Raw genomic sequence first — 18,916 nt, forward strand, 5'->3', positions numbered from 1 at the left:
TGTAGGTGTAGGCCAGTGTCGTACCGCCGAGACCTTCTCTGGGTCCATTGCTATCCCTTTGGCGGATAGAACGTATCCCAAGTAAGTTACTTTAGATTGATGAAAAGTACACTTTTCGGGGTTACAGAACAAATGATTTTGTTGCAGGCGTCGAAGCACTTCTTGAACATGTTGTATGTGTCCAAAATGTCATCTAAGTAAACCACCATACTGTGTAAGAGAAGGTCGGAAAAGAGATGGTCCATAAAACGTTGAAATATAGCTGGGGCGTTAGATAGCCCAAATGGCATGACTCTATACTGATAATGCCCAAACGGCGTTCTAAACGCTGTCTTCCATTCATCCCCGGGCCGTATCCATATCAGGTGGTATGCTCCTTTTAAGTCCAACTTAGTATATATAGTTGCCCCTTTTACTGCTTCCAGAATGTCAGGGATAAGCGGCATGGGGTATTTGTCGGGCACAGTAATTTTGTTCAAGCCGCGGAAGTCAATACAGGGACGTAGTTCCTTAGAATTCTTCTTGGCTACAAAGAACAAAGAGGCGGCAGCTGGGGATGTAGATTCTGTTATCAGCCCGTTCATCAAATTGGAGCGAAGATATTCACGCAGAACCTCTTTTTCCACAGTGGACAGAATATACATACGTCCAAAAGGGAGCGGTTGATCTGGTATCAAATCGATGGCACAGTCGTCTCTCCTGTGGGGAGGCAACTGGTTAAACTCAGAGGATGAGAATACGTCCTGAAATTTCTCGTAAACTTCAGGGAGACCTGCGATCTGATTGAGAGACTGTACCCCTTTGGTGTTACTTGTGGAAGGGGGTGGTTCTATGGCCACCCTCTGGTGGCTTCCTATGCAGTGTGTCAAACAAAACTCTGAACCAAGAAAGAATGACCCAGCGGTCCAGTTGATAAACGGATTATGTTTCCTGAGCCAAGGTAGCCCTAAGATCACCGGATGATGGGCTGCTCGGATTATATCTAAAGTCAGGATCTCCTGATGGGTAGAAATGGACATTAGGATTGCTTCGGTCTGATCTTTGATGGGACCCGAGATCAGAGGGCTACCATCCACGCTTTCGACAGGAATCGGTTCCTCTTTGGGGGAACGTGGAATCTTAAGAGAAGCAGCCCAATGGTCGTCCACGAAATTTCCCGCTGCCCCACTATCAATTAGAGCCGGAACATCTTGTAAGATGAGACTTCCTATGGTGAAAGATACCTTTAATACCAACATGTTGGTGCAATAGAAAGAATGTGTAGTATGTGAGGAACCTTGATCAGACTTTGGTTCCCGGATCGTGGTTCCTCTTACGACCGGGCGCTGGCGTTTCCCGACCGCCGGACCGGAGCAATTGGACATTCCTGGACCGAGTGAGTATTGGCGCCACAATACATGCACAGTCCCAGATTCCGTCTGTGATTTCTCTCCTTGGGACTCAAGGGTCCTCGAGATGCAGAACCCAGTTGCATAGGTTCATCAGTTGGCGGGGATTTAGAGGTTGAAGGACCAAAAGATGTCCTTGTTATGCTACCCTTCCTCATTTCAGCCATCCTCTCCTTCATCCTGTAGTCTATCTGCATCACTAGGGCGATGAACTCTGTGAGAGTGGCGGGACGTGGAACTCTAGAAACCTCATCCTTAAGATCTTCTGATAAACCCCTCTGGAATATCGTGACCTGCGCATCATCCGACCATGTGGTCTCGCTGGCCATTTGTTTAAATTTTGTGATATATGCCAGTATGTCTAGATTGCCCTGTTTGAGATCCAAGAGGTGTTCTTGTGAAGCAACCTTAATCTCCTGTCGCCCAAACATAGTACGAATACTATTGCAGAAGGCTGTGTGGGAGTCTAAAAGTGGGTTGTTATTAGTAACTAAAGGAGTAGCCCAGGCTAATGCGGGTCCTACCATCTGGGATACCCTGTAGCCTTCCCGATCTGTATGGAAAAAATTGGCTTTGAATGCGAATTGCACAGCACATGCATCAAGAAATTCCTTCACCTTATGTGGGTTTCCATCAAACTGCCCACCCGGAAGAGGTCCGGGAGGTACCTCAGAACAATGGGGAATACGAGACACAGTAGCTTGTTGTGCAATCTGTTGAGAAACATGCTGCTGCTGCTGTCTCAAAGAAGTGTTCTCCCGTTTTAAATTGCTGAACTTCATTGGTCAGGGACTGAACAGCAGCAATCAATTGTTGAATCTGTTGCTGCTGTGGATCCATCCTAGCCTATAGTCAAAATGTATTCCCTACCAGGGGCAACTGAGAGTAGAAACAGAAACTTTTCTTCTTTTAGGCGTTGCTAACTTAAGACTGAATAAAATACTTCACTGTTTTACACTCAAAGATGCCCCGTGTAAGAAAAACATAGAAACAAAGTACTCTCACCTGGGGGAAGAAGCAAGGATAGTTCAGGATGATGTAGAAAAAGAATACCCAGGAGAGTATTGATGTCTGCTTCTGTCTTTAGATGATAATTGGAATTTCCCCCGAGAAACACCCAGTGAACCGGCACAAAGGCCAGGGCACAGGAGGGTTCCCAGGGAAACCCTCTTGGGGAATAAAACCCTGCGGAACTGCTAGTGAACGTAGACTCCTTGAGAAGTCCCGGGGATGTAGATTACGCTATCCCAGGAGTTTTTGGTGATGACTGGTTGTGTCTTTAGAGGATTGGGTCCAGAGCAGAAGTGCCAGGCTGGCTAAAGAGAGATAGGAAAACAGAGTGATTAGTCTTTTGAGTTTGCCTTGTAATGGGAAAGACAACTCTGGAAGCGGGAATCTTACCAAAGGATCTGATGGTTACTCGGTTTTGAAATGAGGATAACTGAAGACCACGGATGAGCTAAAGGGCTGGGTACACTGGACAAGGCAGAACACAGAACAGAGATGGTAAACATACAATGAGGTGTAACTGGGAACAACCTATATTCAAGAAGGAGAGAAGAGGGCAATCTTACCCAGAACAACCAGAGACCCTCTTTATATTGAGAGATAACAGATGTCCAGAAGGAGTAAGAGCAAAGGGTGTTGGGTCTGTATAATGCCAAACGTAAACTATGAATCCAAAGTGAAGAGAAACCATTAAACATTCAATGCTCCAAACTAAACGAATGCCTACCAAAAGAAACCCTAGGAACCCGCACCGGTCGAAGGCGGATGCAGAGAACAAAATCCTCCAAAGGGAGTTGCTTAAACAACCTCGGTAAAACACTGAAACTGAAAGGCTCTGAGACGTCCTACAACAACACACGTCAACAAAAACAAAGTTTAGTTAGGATCAATGAACAAAGTCGCAAAGATTGAAATCAGCAAAAAGGCAAGCCTGAGCAGAGAGAGTAATGGATTCCCTAACACGGACTCACGTAGCGTTCGCCAGCTCCTTGGAGAGTAGCAACGCGTCCTTGTCTGGGATCTGTAGGTTGATAAGCCGTCGGCGTCTCGTCCCTGAAAAGTTGCAAAGCATTCTGGGGCGCGATGACTAGACTGCTGCACACACTGCAGCGATCCGTGAGAGCCGCCATGTTGGAGTCAGGCATGTCAGTGAGAGCCGCCATGTTGGAGTCAGGTATTGTACTATGGGAAATGCGAATGATCGTGACACACGCCACCAACACCACATGTCCTACCTTCCCACGTTCCCACAGGTGTCCTGACGTAAACGGTACCTCACATGTGTGGGTGCACCTACCTGGGCGCAAAGGGAAAAGGCTAAACCACTGGTAACCCCCAAAGGGTTTGGGGAGACAACCTACAGATTTGGGCCTAGGGTGTCAAAGCCACAAAGGAAAACAGGGTACCCCATGCATTTACATAAAGAAGACACCCGTGGGAATCCACAGAGGTCTGACTTGCGCAAATCTCTTTTGTGGCGGAAAAGTAAAAACGTGCGCCAATGGAAATGGTCCACTCCATGCAGTTAACTTTGCGCCTTGATGCTTGGGGGTTTTGCGTGATGCTACACATGTAATAAATAAATAAATAAATACATTTAACATGACCCCAGATAAATGGCAATTCGTGATCAGAATGATGAGTGAGCATGGCATGTCGCTGGTAAGAGGGTGTCCTGTTCCTCTTGAGCGCTTTGGCAAATGCCCTTAATTGCCATCTCGCGTTAAGCAGGGGCTTAAACCCATCAGTGTGGATTGCGCAATAAGTCGACAGAGGTATTTCAAATGGCCAATTTCGCTCTTTGGGTGACATTGTCAAAGTGGGAGAATGTTGCCCAGCATGTGCCACTTTCTCTGCGGAGTGAATTGTGCCATCCCGAGGAAGAAGTGTGAAAAACCACAAGGGCACTGTGCCCTGCTCTTTCTGTGTGCGTCTTCCCCACAGGCCGACAGATGCAGAATCAGACGTGGGTAAGTCTCAGGTGGCAAGCCTGTACCCTAGTTGATGTGGCAAAGGATTCCAGACTTCTGAGGTTGATAACATTAGTAGTATTGAGTTACATGCCACCTAACAGGTATGTGTGATAAAGTTGCAAAGCAGAGCTGTTAGTGGGCTAAAGCAGGAGGTAATGTCTGTCCACCCTCAAAGGGTACGTACAACCAAAACTAATGGGCCCCTCGCCCCCCATCATGGCTGTAGGGGCCAGGCTCCAAATCAGGGCAAGAAAAGCCTCCAATCATCCATGCCCACGAGTAGGGTACCCCTTGTGCTCCAGGAACCCTGTTGAGCAACCTCTGTGCTTTCCAGGTGATACTAACGTTATTTAAAGCCAGACAGTCTAAAAGGTAATCGCTTAATTGCAGCTGGAAATTAGCTCCTGGCGTGATCAAAATGTCTTAACCAAGTGTGACATCACCCCCTTCATTTATAAGAAATATGTGTTTTCTCGCGTTTCCTCATCCACTGAATTACTGTTAGAAACAAAGGCAAGAGTTGTGTCTCTTGTGTAGGCATTAGGAAGGCAGTTGCCAGCCTCTGGCATAATATGCCCATGTTCTTCCAATATTCAAGGGTAAGCAGGAGGTGCCGAGAGTAGTTGGTCCCACTACTCTAAAGGGTCAAAGCGCCCTTGCAGGTCTTCTTGGCACGATACAAAAGCAGGATCCGACAGGACAACAGTGGGGTCAGGGTGCCAAACCTTCCAGCACGTCTCCGGCAGTTCCACTGGTCTGCTCTTTCGTTCAGGATACTTGGTTCCTTCGGTAGTTTGTGTGAACTTCAGGTGATCGACCTGGAATGGATGCAGAAGCCCTTCTTTTATCCAAGATTTGTTTCGCGCTCAAATCTGGTATAGCCAATGGAAGATCTGCTCTCTTGCATGCACGCCAGGCATGGGCCAGTGGTGGCCCACAGTGGTTCCAGTCATTCAGGCATACCAGACAAACTGGCACCAGTAGTGGGGATTGGGACCAGACAGTCCCAACCCTCTTCCTGGGCACTAGCACACATGCAGGAGCCCGCAATAGATGCGGTTATCGCAGGAGGCTGCATGCCCAAATAAGGAATACCTGGGCCTCTCGACCTTGGTGAAGGCAAAGGGACAAAATGGCCATAGGACAGAACAAAAGACTTAGTGGCATGCCCATTGTCGGCACTGGCCACAGTTTTGGGCCAAACCCAGTAAACGCAGTATGGGCCATAAAAATGAAGTAAAAATACTTTAAAAGTAAACTGCTGCCACCTGTTCATCCTAGGCTCTCTTGTACAAATACCCCAAAATCCTTAGAGATTGCCTAGAACTATAAAACAAAAGGTCCCCTATGCGCAGTACTGTAAGGTACTTGGCACATAGATACAAAGTTACCAAGAAATGGCAACATAATCAAAGACTAAGGGAAACAGTTTCCCAGTACTGACAGCCTGAAGGGCGTGTCAGTTTCCCCATAACAAATGAGGGAAAGCCCAGAGGAGTGCAGTTGAAGGCTATGCTCTACTGGAAGTAAGGTTAGCTTAGCCAAACAAAATCAAATAGTTTGGGGGGTTACATAACTGGAGGGAAAATTGGACCTTAGGGAAATCGTTCCTAAAAACTATCACCTAGATGGCCATCCACTTCCTAAAACGGAACCCATCCACAACTGAAGACCTCCTTATCTGCCCCACCATCCCACCCCAGAGATAAACCAAACCTCACCGCCTGAATACAAAGAACACACCAGAGAAAACCCACATATGTCCCGCTCCAAACCAGTAAAATCCATGGGATTCACCATTAATCCCAGCCTATCCTTCACAGACCACAGTTGCCTTCACCAAATCATGCAACCTACAGCTACACCTTCCACACAAAATAAAGCACATCCTTCCCCGCGGAAGCACAATCCTCAATGGACACCCTAAAACTCTTGCGGCCCTGCAAGCCAAAAAGAATGCAGCAGCAAAACTCATTCTACACTTACCCAAAGACTCACTCATAAACCCATTTCTCTACCAGCTCAAATGTCTTTCCACACCCCACCAAACTGCTTTAAGAAAACTGCATCATGTGCAAGGCTATCCACCTCAAATCTTCATTCTACCTCAACAACAAACAAACTTATTACATACACAAACACTAGAGAAGCCAACCAAAATCTCCCACACAATCCACACTGCAAGCCAACCTGCACACAAAGAGGCCTTCACCCAATGAGCACCCAGAGCCTAGAACACTATCACCCTTTCTCTTCCTAAACATCTTCCTTCGCAAGCTCTCCAATCATCCACCTCCAACTCTGAGGGTCAGACACTTCTCCAAGCAGAGAGTGGGTGGCAGATCTCTCTCCTCTGCTGGGGCCTTCCTCTGGTACAGCCTCCTTGCCCCTCTCAAACTTGAGGGAAACCACCTATGATTTCAGGATGCAACTGAAGACCTCCCTTTTCGCTACTGCTTTCTCTCCCCTGCTGATGTCCCTGACTGCTCCGAACACTGGTCACCTGGCTAACCTCTGAACTTGGGCCCTGGCTCCTGCAGGTTCAGTCGCCTTCGCACTGTCTCCGGGCTCCCCCAGCACTTACCGGTCTGTACTTGAAACCCTACAGTCCCCTCTCTCTGCACTTATGGGCCACCCGCTGGCTGCACTTATTGAGTTACCTGCACTTCTCCCTTCCCCGGCCCCCCTGACCCCCCGGCACTTCTCCATCTTCCCTGCACTTGCGCGATCTGACTGATACATGGTTGTTCTTTTGTCCTCCCCTCGTTTCCCCCTCCTTGTCTTGTCGCACCTAGAAATACTTGTGTACAGACGCATATTATATCCCCATCCCACCTCTATGCAGCCCCATCCTTCATCACCCTCTGCAAATTCCTCAAAACGTAACTCTTCCCCCACCTTATCCTGTCTAACATCCCTCCGCAATTTTTTATCCTGATCTTCCTATCCTGTTCTGAAAATAATGTAACTTTTTTTTCACCTCCGCCCTTTGAGTTTTGTAACTTGCACTGCGATCCCTCGGTATGGCCAGTGCTGTATAAAAGTTATACAAATAGTCCCAGGCCCCACTGATTCAGAACCCATCCGTAATTTGAAGACCCAAAGTACCATCAACGCTGGGGAAGGGGATATTCGGACTAAGCAGCCAGGAAGTCATTTCAGGGGGGGCTTGTGCCCACAGTTGTCCAGGGTGTTCCTAACCTATAGCCCTAGAGTGAGCAAGGGAATGCGACATCGAGCACCTTGGGCTAAAGTGAGCCTAGAGCTACAACGACCCACCCATCTGTGCAGGTGGACTTCTATATTCAGATTTCCTTTATTCCAATCATTTAGTAAAAGAGGAGGCGTGATTCATTAGCGAACCTACTATCACTGATTGAGGGCTATCGGGTAACAATGGCATAAAGAAACAGACCAAAAGACCACTGTCTGCCCACTTCCTAATTACGTTAAGAAAAACAGGCTGTACTAATCAATTCTCTCTTTAGTTTCACTCGGTGGACAGACCTACGTGCATTATTTTCCAGACATCTATTGCTGCTCAGAGGTGTAGCCAGGATTGTCCAACAAGTAGGACCTGAAGCTAATGTAATTGGGCCCACCGCAGTGACATTAACTTCTGTAAATGCCCACACAGCTCTGCTGAGTGGGCATTTACAGGTTTTGAGAGGGCCTTGCCCACTCAGGCCCTACCCGGTCTATGCCCTGGTTGCTGTTTTTACTGAAAAACTAACTGTAGGGCAGCTCAAATCATTCAACGAACACGAGGGAAAAGATTTCGATTTTAAACATCAAAGTCCTCTTTCGCAGATGTTAACTGTTCAACACCATGTCCTGGTAAACTGGTCTGACCTCCTTATTGCATTGTATTATGCATTCTATGGCAAGACAGGAGGTTTGCTAATGTGCGGTCCGCTGCAGGCCAACTGCTAGCAATCAATTAAAGATTTTATAGACTACACATCCCAACAACCCAGAGTAAGTCTGCAGTCTCTTCAGGGATAACACGCCAATCAGGCTTAACGTCTTCTATCAGGTATTTCCTGTTTCACTTTGCTGCTCAGTGCAGAATAAATAGTTTGTCTGATGGTCTGAATTGCATGGCAATCTGTTCGCTTTTCACCAGTGGTCAGCGTAGTTGGGAAAGTTTCCTAGCAAAGGCTCCAGCTCTGTTTTTTTGCAGTTTCCTCCATAAGGGACTGCAACTTGGCTAACCCCACAACATGCCCCTAGCCTAGCTCTTTCCTCCGGCTCCCCTTTCAGCAGTATAGCACAGGTCACCGTGGACTGCTGTAGCTCATTCAGAGATTAAGCCATAGCTTCTGCTGGGACTGCAACAGAACACAGGTCACAAACCCCCTAGGGAGGTCCTTCGTTCTGGTGCACAGCCAACTGGTGCCCCGTAAACCATGCGGGGCAGGGTGCCCCATGGATGAGAACTGCACTGGGGTTGCCAGTGTAGGTGGTGGGTTTCAGACAGCAGCCGATGCCCATAGCAAAAAAAGGCTGGGTTCTCAATGCATTTCATAGCCAGAGTTAATTACTAATCAGGCTCATGTGCCCGGGTATAGTTACGTCTAGGAGGAACTCCTTCAGCAAAAGCGACTGACAGGAGTCTGAATACCGATATTACGCTCATCTTCAAGTGCATGCTAGGCTCATCCATCCACCAGGCCAGCCAGGTTTTCCCAGACCTGGAGTCAGTCCACAAAAGGGTCGGCCCCTATGGCATCAGGTTTCATGTACACACCTTCAAAAGAGTCAAAACAGTGCCAAAAAGGCGGACTGAGGGGACGCAAGGCCAATAGAGGAGAAGGGTGTTCAGCAAATAACACAGTCCTATGGCATGAATGGCAAACCCAACAAGCCTGGAGAAGCAACGTTTCTATCCCCTGGGCACACAGGGTAGTCCCTTCCATTTCCTTCGTGGAAATAGACCCTCAATTAGACGAGTTAGCCACAATAAAGGAGGGCAGCAGGCCAAAGGCCTCCAGCAGCCAGTTAGCAATGAAGTTGGAAAGTTAGCATGAACATGCACTGTGTTAGATAACGCTGTTAAATAGGTGTCCAGGCATAGAGGTTACAGCAGCGCTGGTAAAAGTAGGAACTGATCTCCCAGCCTGTCAATATCAAGGTCATTTGTTGACGCTTGGGGTCAGCAGTAGTGAAAGGAAGGGTTGTTTTCGCCCACAGTTTGTTGACATGCTTCAGAAAGAGCACCACCCTCCTACACTGTGTTATTCAGAGGAAGAGACTTAATTGATGAAGAGAGGAGTTCTTAACTGGCCCAAAAGGTGCAATATATTCACTTTTAAACACACCCAGGAGTGTTTCATTGGCAATATTATCCTAATGGAGAGGAAACACACGGGGAGGCTGAACAAAACCTCAAGCAGTTTAATGGCTACTTAGTGCATTACCAGGAGACATTTACCAGACAGTGCCCACTTTTTCTCTGCACACCAGGTTGTTGCAGTTTCAGTGTCAAGAGCGGGGAATGGGGATTCATCAGTCTCCCATTTAGCCTTTCAGCTGAGCCCCTGATGCTTCACCAAGCTCCACAAACTACTGGTGGCAATGCTTCAAACAAAAGGAGGGAGTACGAGGATATCCAGTCTGAAAGGAGGGCTCTTTATTTCCAATTGAACATGGTGATAGATTGGCTTGAGGGACAGAGATTCTGCATCAAGTGAAGACTTGGCAAGTAGGGACCATAGCGTTTCTGGGATTTTCAATGGATACACAACGAAGGGCTTTGAAGTTCCCAAAGATAAAAGTGCACAATACGAGTCAGGATTCTCTGAGCTGGAGCTGGCCAGGCTGCTGGTGCTGTTCGACCCCTCAAGTGAAGCCATAATGCCAGAACCCTGGAATTACAGGGCCCTGCAAAGGCTGCGCAAGGGGCTTGCATACCATCAGTTGAATCCTATTTCAGTCAAAACGTAGACAGCTGTGTGGAATCTCCCTGGCGGAGTGATCCAATCGGATGCCACATTTTTCAGCAGAAAATAATATTTAAAAAAATGTATTAAAAAAATAAGACAGGACTATATAGAGAAACAATGGAATATGCTAGCTTCAGCAGTCTCTAACAATGATCACAAATTGTTTTTTAAATTGGTAGCCAAAGGCTAATAACAAAAGGGGGGGCAAGGAAGGTGTAATTACTAAGAATACCTGGGTGTCACACTTCCAGGGGATTTTCTTTTATGAGCTCAGAGAAGAGACTTGGGGTATAAACAGTGGCCCTTGCAGTAAAATAACCTTTACACAGTCAGAGATCTCTGAAGCCATTGGTCAAATAAAGCGCGGTAAAGCAGCAGGACCGGAAGGGTTGACATCAGATATTTTTGTGGGTTTCTCCAATTGCTGGGCCGCCCATTTTGGGCAAGCTATTTGCAGCTGTAGGAGAGGGCGCAGGGGTTCCTGTGCTCTGAAGAAGTGGAATAATTATACCAATATTTAAAAAGGGCGCCTTAGAGGATCCCCACTGTTAAAGACCCATTTCATTACTGGATGTATCCACACAAAGAAAATCCCCAAAATTATAAATGCATTTTTATCTCAGTTGGAGGAATGGGCTGCTGAAAAGAACACCCTACACACTTCCCAGGCGGGTTTTAGACATGGTGTCTAGACTATTGATCATTGTTTTACTCTGAGCTCTATTAACAACCGTTTTAAGATCGGGGTGGCGGGGGGCACTGTATATGCTGCTTCCCTTGACCTGGAGAAGGCATTTGATTGAATCAATTGCTCCACATTATGGCATAAGCTGGAAGCCAGGGGGGCCCTCAGGATTGTTGAAATGGATTTAAATTTGTTATAGCAATACCAAAGCAGCAGTACCGTACTCTGGTTCAGGTTGCCATCAGCCCTTATTTTAACTCCAACAAAGGGGTAAAGCAGCACTGTCCCCTTGCCCCACTGTTTTTACAGCTTATGTCAGACTTTGACCAGGGCAGATAGCAGGCTCCTCCTCCACAGGTTTGGGAAGGTGGAGTATAGTGCTCTACTGTACGCAGTGATTCTGGGACTCACCCCTGGTACTCAAGCTAGGTTTATCGTATGCCAGAAATGTTCTTGAAAAGAGTAAACTAAATCTAAGTAAGAACAAACTTAAAATCATAATTTTTGGCAAGCACCTTGAACATTGTAGCTGGAGTATAAAAGGAGTACCATTCGAGGTAGTTGATTCCTATCTGTATCTGGGCCTAATGTTCTCTCAGACTGGTCAGTGGGCCACTCGCACAAAACATCAAGCTGGAAAGGGTGGCCCGTAGGTTAAAAGGGTTACTGAGATTTGACCATCAGTGCAGGCCTTGCAGATTGGATAAGTGTTTAAATGTATATAAGATGAAGGTAGAGTCACTAATGCTCTATGGAAGTGAAGTGTGAGCATACCAGGAATGTAAAGCTCTGGAGGTTGTACAGAACAGGTTTCTGATACAATTACTGGGGCTCCCACCTGGCTGCCCAAGCATTACACGAAGGATTTAGCTTGAACTTCAGAGAGTGGAACTATTAGCACAGTTCAGGTTTTTATCCTATTGGGCAAAATTTAAATTAGGTTTTGCAAATTACCCTAATCTGGCTACAGGGTTCTTAGAGACGGAGGCCTCAGAGGGCATGGGCAAATATGAGTTGTATAGGTCTGGGCACAGCCTTTGGCAGGAGTTCTTGTCAGCATCACAGAACAACCCAGTGAATGGCACCCTGAAGCAAGCCAAGGCAAGCATCCATACCCTGACTAAGAAAAAGGCCTTGGAGTCTGATCTAATGAAATTAATCTGAAGAACTTTAAATTGGGTCCGGGCCCTATAGTCAAGTTAAATTCACCACCCGGTAGGAGTTGCTAATCTTGGCCTGTCCGAATTTACTTCCACTGTTTAAAAGGTTGAGTTGGATGAAGGTGTCATGTAAATGCCACTGTAACATGGCGGTGGATGAGGACCTCACTCATTTTCTTTTGATTTGCCAGCAAGATCATGAAGGGAGGAAGAAATGGCTAAAACCATACTTCAAAGGCAATCATATTCGGTCTCTCAAGGAAGCTGTTTTTTATACTGAACTCGGAGGATGCCCAAAATGCATATTTAACTTGGTTGAATTTATAGGCAGAGCTGTGATTTTGAGACTGTATATTTTGCACGACACAGGACATTAGAAGCCTTGTGTTGTGTTATGGTATTGGAGTCAATTTGACTGGTTGTTTGTTTTAATTATATGCATTGTGGGTGGATGCCTATGATTTTAAAATGGCTTTCGTTGTGTTATTGTTTGATTGTTAATGTTTATCCAATCTTGTGAATGAAGAAATCCGAAATAAACCTTCGACTGATTGTATAAAAAACAGTGAAGGCAGGGAACTACAACGCGAAAAGGGAATCGGGACTAAATCAGAAACCAACCTACAAAATTTATACATGCATGGCCTCTGTGATGGGGGCAAATTCACTGATACAAGCTGTGGGAGATGGGGAGCTGATGAACTGGCATCATTTAACCACTGAGCAAACTCCACTCCAATCTCATAGGCTGAATGCCTCATGTAAGCGTGCATACCACACATAGATGATGCCATACAAGTCCCAGGGCAAAGACGGGCAATGGAACCCAGAATAGAAATAGGCTATCAAGCTCTGAAAGCTACAAAAGAGGTTTTGCATAGGCATAAGTGCCGTCATGAGACTCGTTGATCCACCTCCCGTACCTCTTCCCGACACTTGGCACATACCAAACAAGTCAATAGTTTGCCTCTGAAATAATAGCATTAGCACCCGGGATGGGGGCACAGCCAATCAGGTTCCATGGACTGCGAGTTGAAATCTATAATCCAGGGAACTCGCAGGTTGCTTCTCCCACCATGGACTGCCATCTTCAACCCCCCCTCCTGGCACCGATGCCTTCACGTATTTTTTTTTTTTTAACCCAACCCCCCTCACCATCCCCACTTAGCCGATTGCAGCGGCGGCCACCTGCCGCACCAGCTTCCCTTTTCCGGCCGCCCTGGTCATAGTAGAGGGGCTCTGTATGGAGCCCCACCTACTATAACCATGGTGGCCATTTTGAATCAATATTTTAGGTCATTGAACGGGACGCACGCAGCGTCCCGTTCAATGAATGAAAATACTTTTTTTTGGCACCCCAGGTTACCGCTATGGTAACCCGAGGTGCTAATGACGTTAACATCCCGTTCCAAGGGCTGTAACAGGAGGGGGGTGAGGGGGAAAGGCCCAGAGCCCTCTTTAACCGCTGTTGCTTCACTCGGGCCGTTAACTTGGGCTGCTGGGCCGTTACCCCCACCCCGTTCCAGCCCTTGGAATGGGGTGTTAACGCCACATTAGGACCTATAGGTGTGTGCAAAATAGTAAATGTGAAAGGTCCACACGAGGGAGTGCATTTAAGAACTTGAGTGATAGATAAATCTACTTGCTTTTATGTATGTATGTGATTTACTTCTTCCCCTGATGTGACGTAAATGTGTGTGAATTGGAAGTGGGGTGTCCTGCTTAAAACGTCAGTCCAGTATTTGAACTATACTACTTTGAAAATGAACACTTCATTCTCCTTAAACAGCTTTCAGAAGGTCAAGAAACATTCGGAAGGAAGCCACAGTGCTCTCAAGTTCCCCAGTTCCATGCGTCGGGACACCATTATTTTGGGGGGGGGGGAATTGTGGAATTTGTAGTCTTACATTTTAAATGGAAACAACAACTACAAGTCCCAGAATTTCAAGGAAAAAAACAGGACTGGATTCCTTTCTCACACTGGAACTGGGAAACTTGGGAGCTCCGAAGCCAGGCATCTTCTTTTATCCACCAGGTAGTAGGCGATGGTGTCTAATTAGGGAAGGAGGCGCCTTTGCTTTCTTTGTGCGTTCACCTAAAGCGATGTTAAGTAAATCACCTTGGAACAGAACAAAAGATCGCCAAAAGCAAAAGGTATGCGCGAATCGGGAAAGGGCGTGGCTCATCCAATCGCCAACACTTTATAGAGGACCAGAACACAAACTGGAAGAGTTCTTTTTTTAAAGGAGCAGAAAGCAAATCAATGAATTGACTTACAGCTGAAATTCTTTTTCCCCCTCAAGAAATGTACATTTAGCTGCTAGCTTTGGTCTAGCATAAAACAAACTGCAAGTCTAGTAAACTGTGTGATATGGTATGGCATTTATAATGCACCTATACACAAGTGTTTCAAGGCGCGACGAGGTAAGGGAGGGTAACAAAGGGAGGACGGACAACGATCCTACTAGGCCAGGTGTCATTCAGATCGTGCAAGTGCGTGGGAAATGGGAAGGGACAATGCAATACATGGGAATAGATAATAACAATAAGTAAAGTGACGGCCAGCATGTGGCAAGTGCATGGGTGAGTGCAGACATCAGGTGTCAAGAGCTGGAAGGCGGACAGTAGGGGTACAGAAACAGTCCCCAAGTGCGGGGGTTGCCAGGTGGGCAGTGCAGGTGTGTGGCGCTGGTGGGGGAGGGACCTGAGCCCGAGATCAGAGGGTGTCCAGGTAGCCAGTGCAGTTCCGGTTACAGCCAGGAGGTCAGCAGAGGAGTGGATAAGGTAGAAAGCGTGTGCGTGGAACTTTGTGGGGTGCACCAAAGACACGACCATTGACATCTTGACTAGCTGTCACCAAAACTGCAGCACTCTAAAGCAGAAGTAGACACAACAAGCTTTTTCAACACTGTCCTATTATGCTATCCTGTCCCTTCAATTAATGGAACAAACTTACCTTGGACGAGACAATTCTATTATCACAAAACTTCTGGGGAATGTAAGCGTCTGTTTCAGAGCCTGGACGGTGGCCAACATACACGGTGCGGGTGCCAACTCTATTTTCTTCTCCGGGACACTGTTCAAAAATAATGAGAGTAAACAATTTAAATTGGAGGTTTTATATGTTTATAATTGCCTGTCTACAACAATTGATAACTCCTGGAGTTAAAATGAGATGACCTTGCTATTTAAATCTTCCCTGCAGACTTCTGGCACCATTTATTTTACTCTGCGTGTCAGGGGCTTTGCAAAAGCAAGGTCCCTATTACATTCCTGACGCCATGCCTGATCAGTCTACATGCATTTTAAAGGCCACTGCTAGATTTTTATGGAAGACAATTCACACACACAGGCATAATAAAGTCGGTGAGGGGAAGAACGACATTTCAAATTATTATCGCTTAATTTCTTACTTTAAATTGCAAACGCTGACAATTGAGATGGTATTTTTGTCAGCTTGTGCCATGCTTTACTTTCACCGGCTCAACCGAGCCCCATATCCTAGGGTCACCAGGCATTGCTCAACAGGAAAACCCTCAACGTGGTCAACTTGCCCACTGTAAACCTTGGTTATGTACTTATGTATCATGCTGGCCCCTTAACAGCCACACATCTATTGGTTTATTGATTATTCTATTATAAAAGTACCTCGGTAAGGTTACCAGAGAATGTTAATGGACACAATGGCATGGGGAAACAGAGATGGAATGGACAGAGGACAGAAAATAAAGGTTGGAGATTGCGGTTGCCATCATGGGTGGTTCCCATCAGGGGGGTGGAGGGGCAGCACAGGCCGGCAGTAATCTGCTCGCAACTCCCGTGACAAAGGAAGAGACGAACAAGCACGCCGAAGTCCGAGCAGTGCGCCAGGCCCAGGCTCGAGCCAGGAGGATCCCATCTCACCAGGTGAGAAGCCACCCAGTGACATCTACAGAACGTCTGTGGAGCCGCTGGAGAAGTGGAAAGGCAGGAGCTCAGCCGACGCTTCGCAAACGGTGGCGGTGGAGGAAAACAGGGTGTCACAGGTGTACCTACGAAAGCAGCCGAGTGGTAGCCATGGGAATCCCATTCCTGGCCTGGAGATGGTGAGAGGAGCAGCACACACCTTTGTGCAGCGGCAATGTGGTGGATACCATCCATACCAGTACCCAGGGCTTTAGGCTACCTGGGGCTGAGCCGGTAGACATACAAACGCGCTCCAGAGCCGGAGCTCCCTCCTGACTAGACTCAGATATGCAGACTCACAGCAGGCAACCCATTTATCCAAAGAGCTGCACATGGCTGAAGGGCTGCCTGCAGGTGTCACTGCTCCATATTAGGAAGAAGGATGGGCATCACTGATGCCTCTTTTTGCCTAATCAGAAGCGTCGACACCAGCAGGCAGCCCTTCAGCCATGCGCAGCTCTTTGGCTAAAGGACTACCTGCTGGGGGTCAGCTCCTCTCATTAAGGTAAATAAATTCTGCAAAGAACTCGCCAATCCTTCTGCAGTCTCCAGTTCTCCCTTGCCATCCATGTCACTCTGTACTTCACTGGCCTCACACTTTTTAAACTAATCACAGGACATTCTGTCCTCACTCCCCTTACTCCTCCCCACCAGCTCTTATGCCTCCTTTGGCTCCCCTCTCCCCATCCCTTTACTTTCCTCTTTCTCGCCTGTAGCACCGGATGAGGTCTCTAGACAAGTCCGCTCTATGAAAGTCTCCTCCAAAACAGGTGCTTCCCTGCTCCTCCAGAACTATCAAGGACAACATTGCCTCCTTGGCGCCATACCTGGCCGATTTCTGTAATCACTCCTTCACTGCCGGCTCCTTCCCGCTACCCCTCAAGCACTCCCTTTTGGATCCTCTCCTTAAAAAGCCTTCTGCTGACCCCTCTTGCCTAGTCAACTACCGCCCTTATCTCCATTCCCCCCTTCCTGGGCAAACTCCTGGAGAAGCTGGCCATCACCCAACTGATCCAACACACTGAATCTGTTGGTTGTCTCCACGACCGCCAGTCTGGCTTCAGAGCTGCCAGAGGCATGGAAACTGCTCTACTGAACACCCGTGAAGATCTGCTCTCAAATCTTGATTCCAACTCTCCTCCTGTTCTTATTCTCCTGGATCTTTCCTCTGCCTTTGACATGGTCAATCATGCCGCCCTTACAAATCGGCTCCAGGACACCATTGGCATAACAGGCCTAGCACTGGATTGGTTGACCCTTCCTCTCTGACCGTCTCTCCCAGGTTCAACTGGGCCCTTTTCTCTCTCCTATCCCTCTCTCTCTCTCTCTCTCTCTCTCTCTCTCACCCTGTTTTTTCAACTTCTACCGTGCCCCTTTAGCCCACCTGATTGCCTCCTTCTCTCATCGATTCCAGTGTTTTGTAGACAAAACGCAGCTTTCCTTCAAGTTTCCTTCTACTGCCTCCTCTCTCATCCCTGACTGATTGCTATTCAGTCCCGGTGTGCTGCCAATGATCTCAGCCTTAATGCCAGTAAGACTGAGATCATTCTATTCAGGACCCCAGCTCCCACCTTCCCTCCCACCCTCTGGCCGTCCTCTATGGGTCCTCACCCCTCACTCTCTTGTGAGGCTAAACACCTTGGTGTCATCTTTGATTCCTCCCTCTCTCCTTCTCTCCTCACATCGCAGGCCTTGCCAAGAAGACCCACTCTCAACTGCACCTCCTCAGAGGCATTCTCCCTTTCCTCACCTTAACCAGAAACTCAATGTCTCCAGGGCTCTGGTGCTCTTTAGGCTGGACTCCTGCAACAGCCTCTCCCTCAATCTTCCTTTATCCTCCCTTTGCCCCCTTCAACTAATCCAGAAAAGGACTACAAGACTTATCCTTGTCCTCAAACCCAGAGACCACATCTCTCCAGCCCTGATGTTTCTCCACTGGCTCCCGGTTGCTGCTAGGATCAAATGCAAGATCCTCTGCATCATCCACATGGCTGTCTAGGGCCTGGGGCCTTGCTACATCCAACTCACTCTCCCTAAATTCCGCCCTACTAGAGCCCTTCAGTCTGCTAGCGCCAACTCTATGCAGATCAGACGCTTCTCTCAGCAGAGAATGGGGCGGGGGAGGTAGATCTCTCTCGTCCGCAGGAGCCTACCTCTGGAATATTCTCCCCGCTCCTCTTAGGCTTGAGCCGGATTACCTTAAGTTCTGAAAGCTCCTCAAGACCTTCCTCTTCTCCTCTTCCATCTCCGCCTCCCCTGCTAACTCCTCCCTCTGCTGCAGTGGCTGGCTGCCTGGTTCCCTAGGAGTTCTCAACAGCTCAAGGCCCCCCACTGCACAGTCCACCCCCTTCCTTGCACTTAACATGTGGTTCTGCACCACTGCATTCCCTGGCACTTGCCTTCCTGGCCTTCCATAGCACTTGGCCCTGCTCTCTTCACCATGCTTTTCCCTGCCTTCCCTAGCACTTTGCTTTTTTTTGTGCAAACCGGCACTCCGCCCCCCCCCCCACCACTTGCACTTCTTGTTCTGCACTTGCACGACCAAATGTCAAAAGGCCTAGTAGATCGGCCGCCAGGGGGCGCACGGATGCAGAACTCCTCCGTGTGAGCTCCGCTCCCCTAACCCCCAAAAGTGCCTTGAGCCCCCACTTTTGGCCCCCCCACCCGAGCAACAACGACGGACGGAGCCCCCTGGACCTGGCCCCCGACTTCTGGGCGAAACTCCGACGAAAATCGGAGCGATTTCTCCTGCGAAATCGCCCCGACAAGAGCCGCCCCCTTCGGGCCTCCTACGCAGCACTTCCTCGAGCGC

At 47.9% G+C, this 18,916-nt stretch overlaps 1 protein-coding gene across 3 annotated transcripts in view; it reads right to left on the reverse strand.

Annotated features, from left to right (window-relative positions):
• ATP11C (ATPase phospholipid transporting 11C) overlaps window positions 1-18,916 on the reverse strand; it is a 1,508,462-nt gene that overhangs the window by 1,178,110 nt on the left and 311,436 nt on the right. For all 3 annotated transcript variants that reach the window (XM_069612799.1, XM_069612797.1, XM_069612798.1), the window contains exon 2: window positions 15,116-15,235. In XM_069612799.1, the coding sequence (XP_069468900.1) occupies window positions 15,116-15,235 (120 nt within the window). The remainder of the gene's footprint in view (window positions 1-15,115; window positions 15,236-18,916) is intronic.

The sequence above is a fragment of the Ambystoma mexicanum genome, chromosome 5p (assembly GCF_040938575.1).
Source record: "Ambystoma mexicanum isolate Mex_15411 chromosome 5p, UKY_AmexF1_1, whole genome shotgun sequence".
NCBI lineage: Eukaryota > Metazoa > Chordata > Amphibia > Caudata > Ambystomatidae > Ambystoma > Ambystoma mexicanum.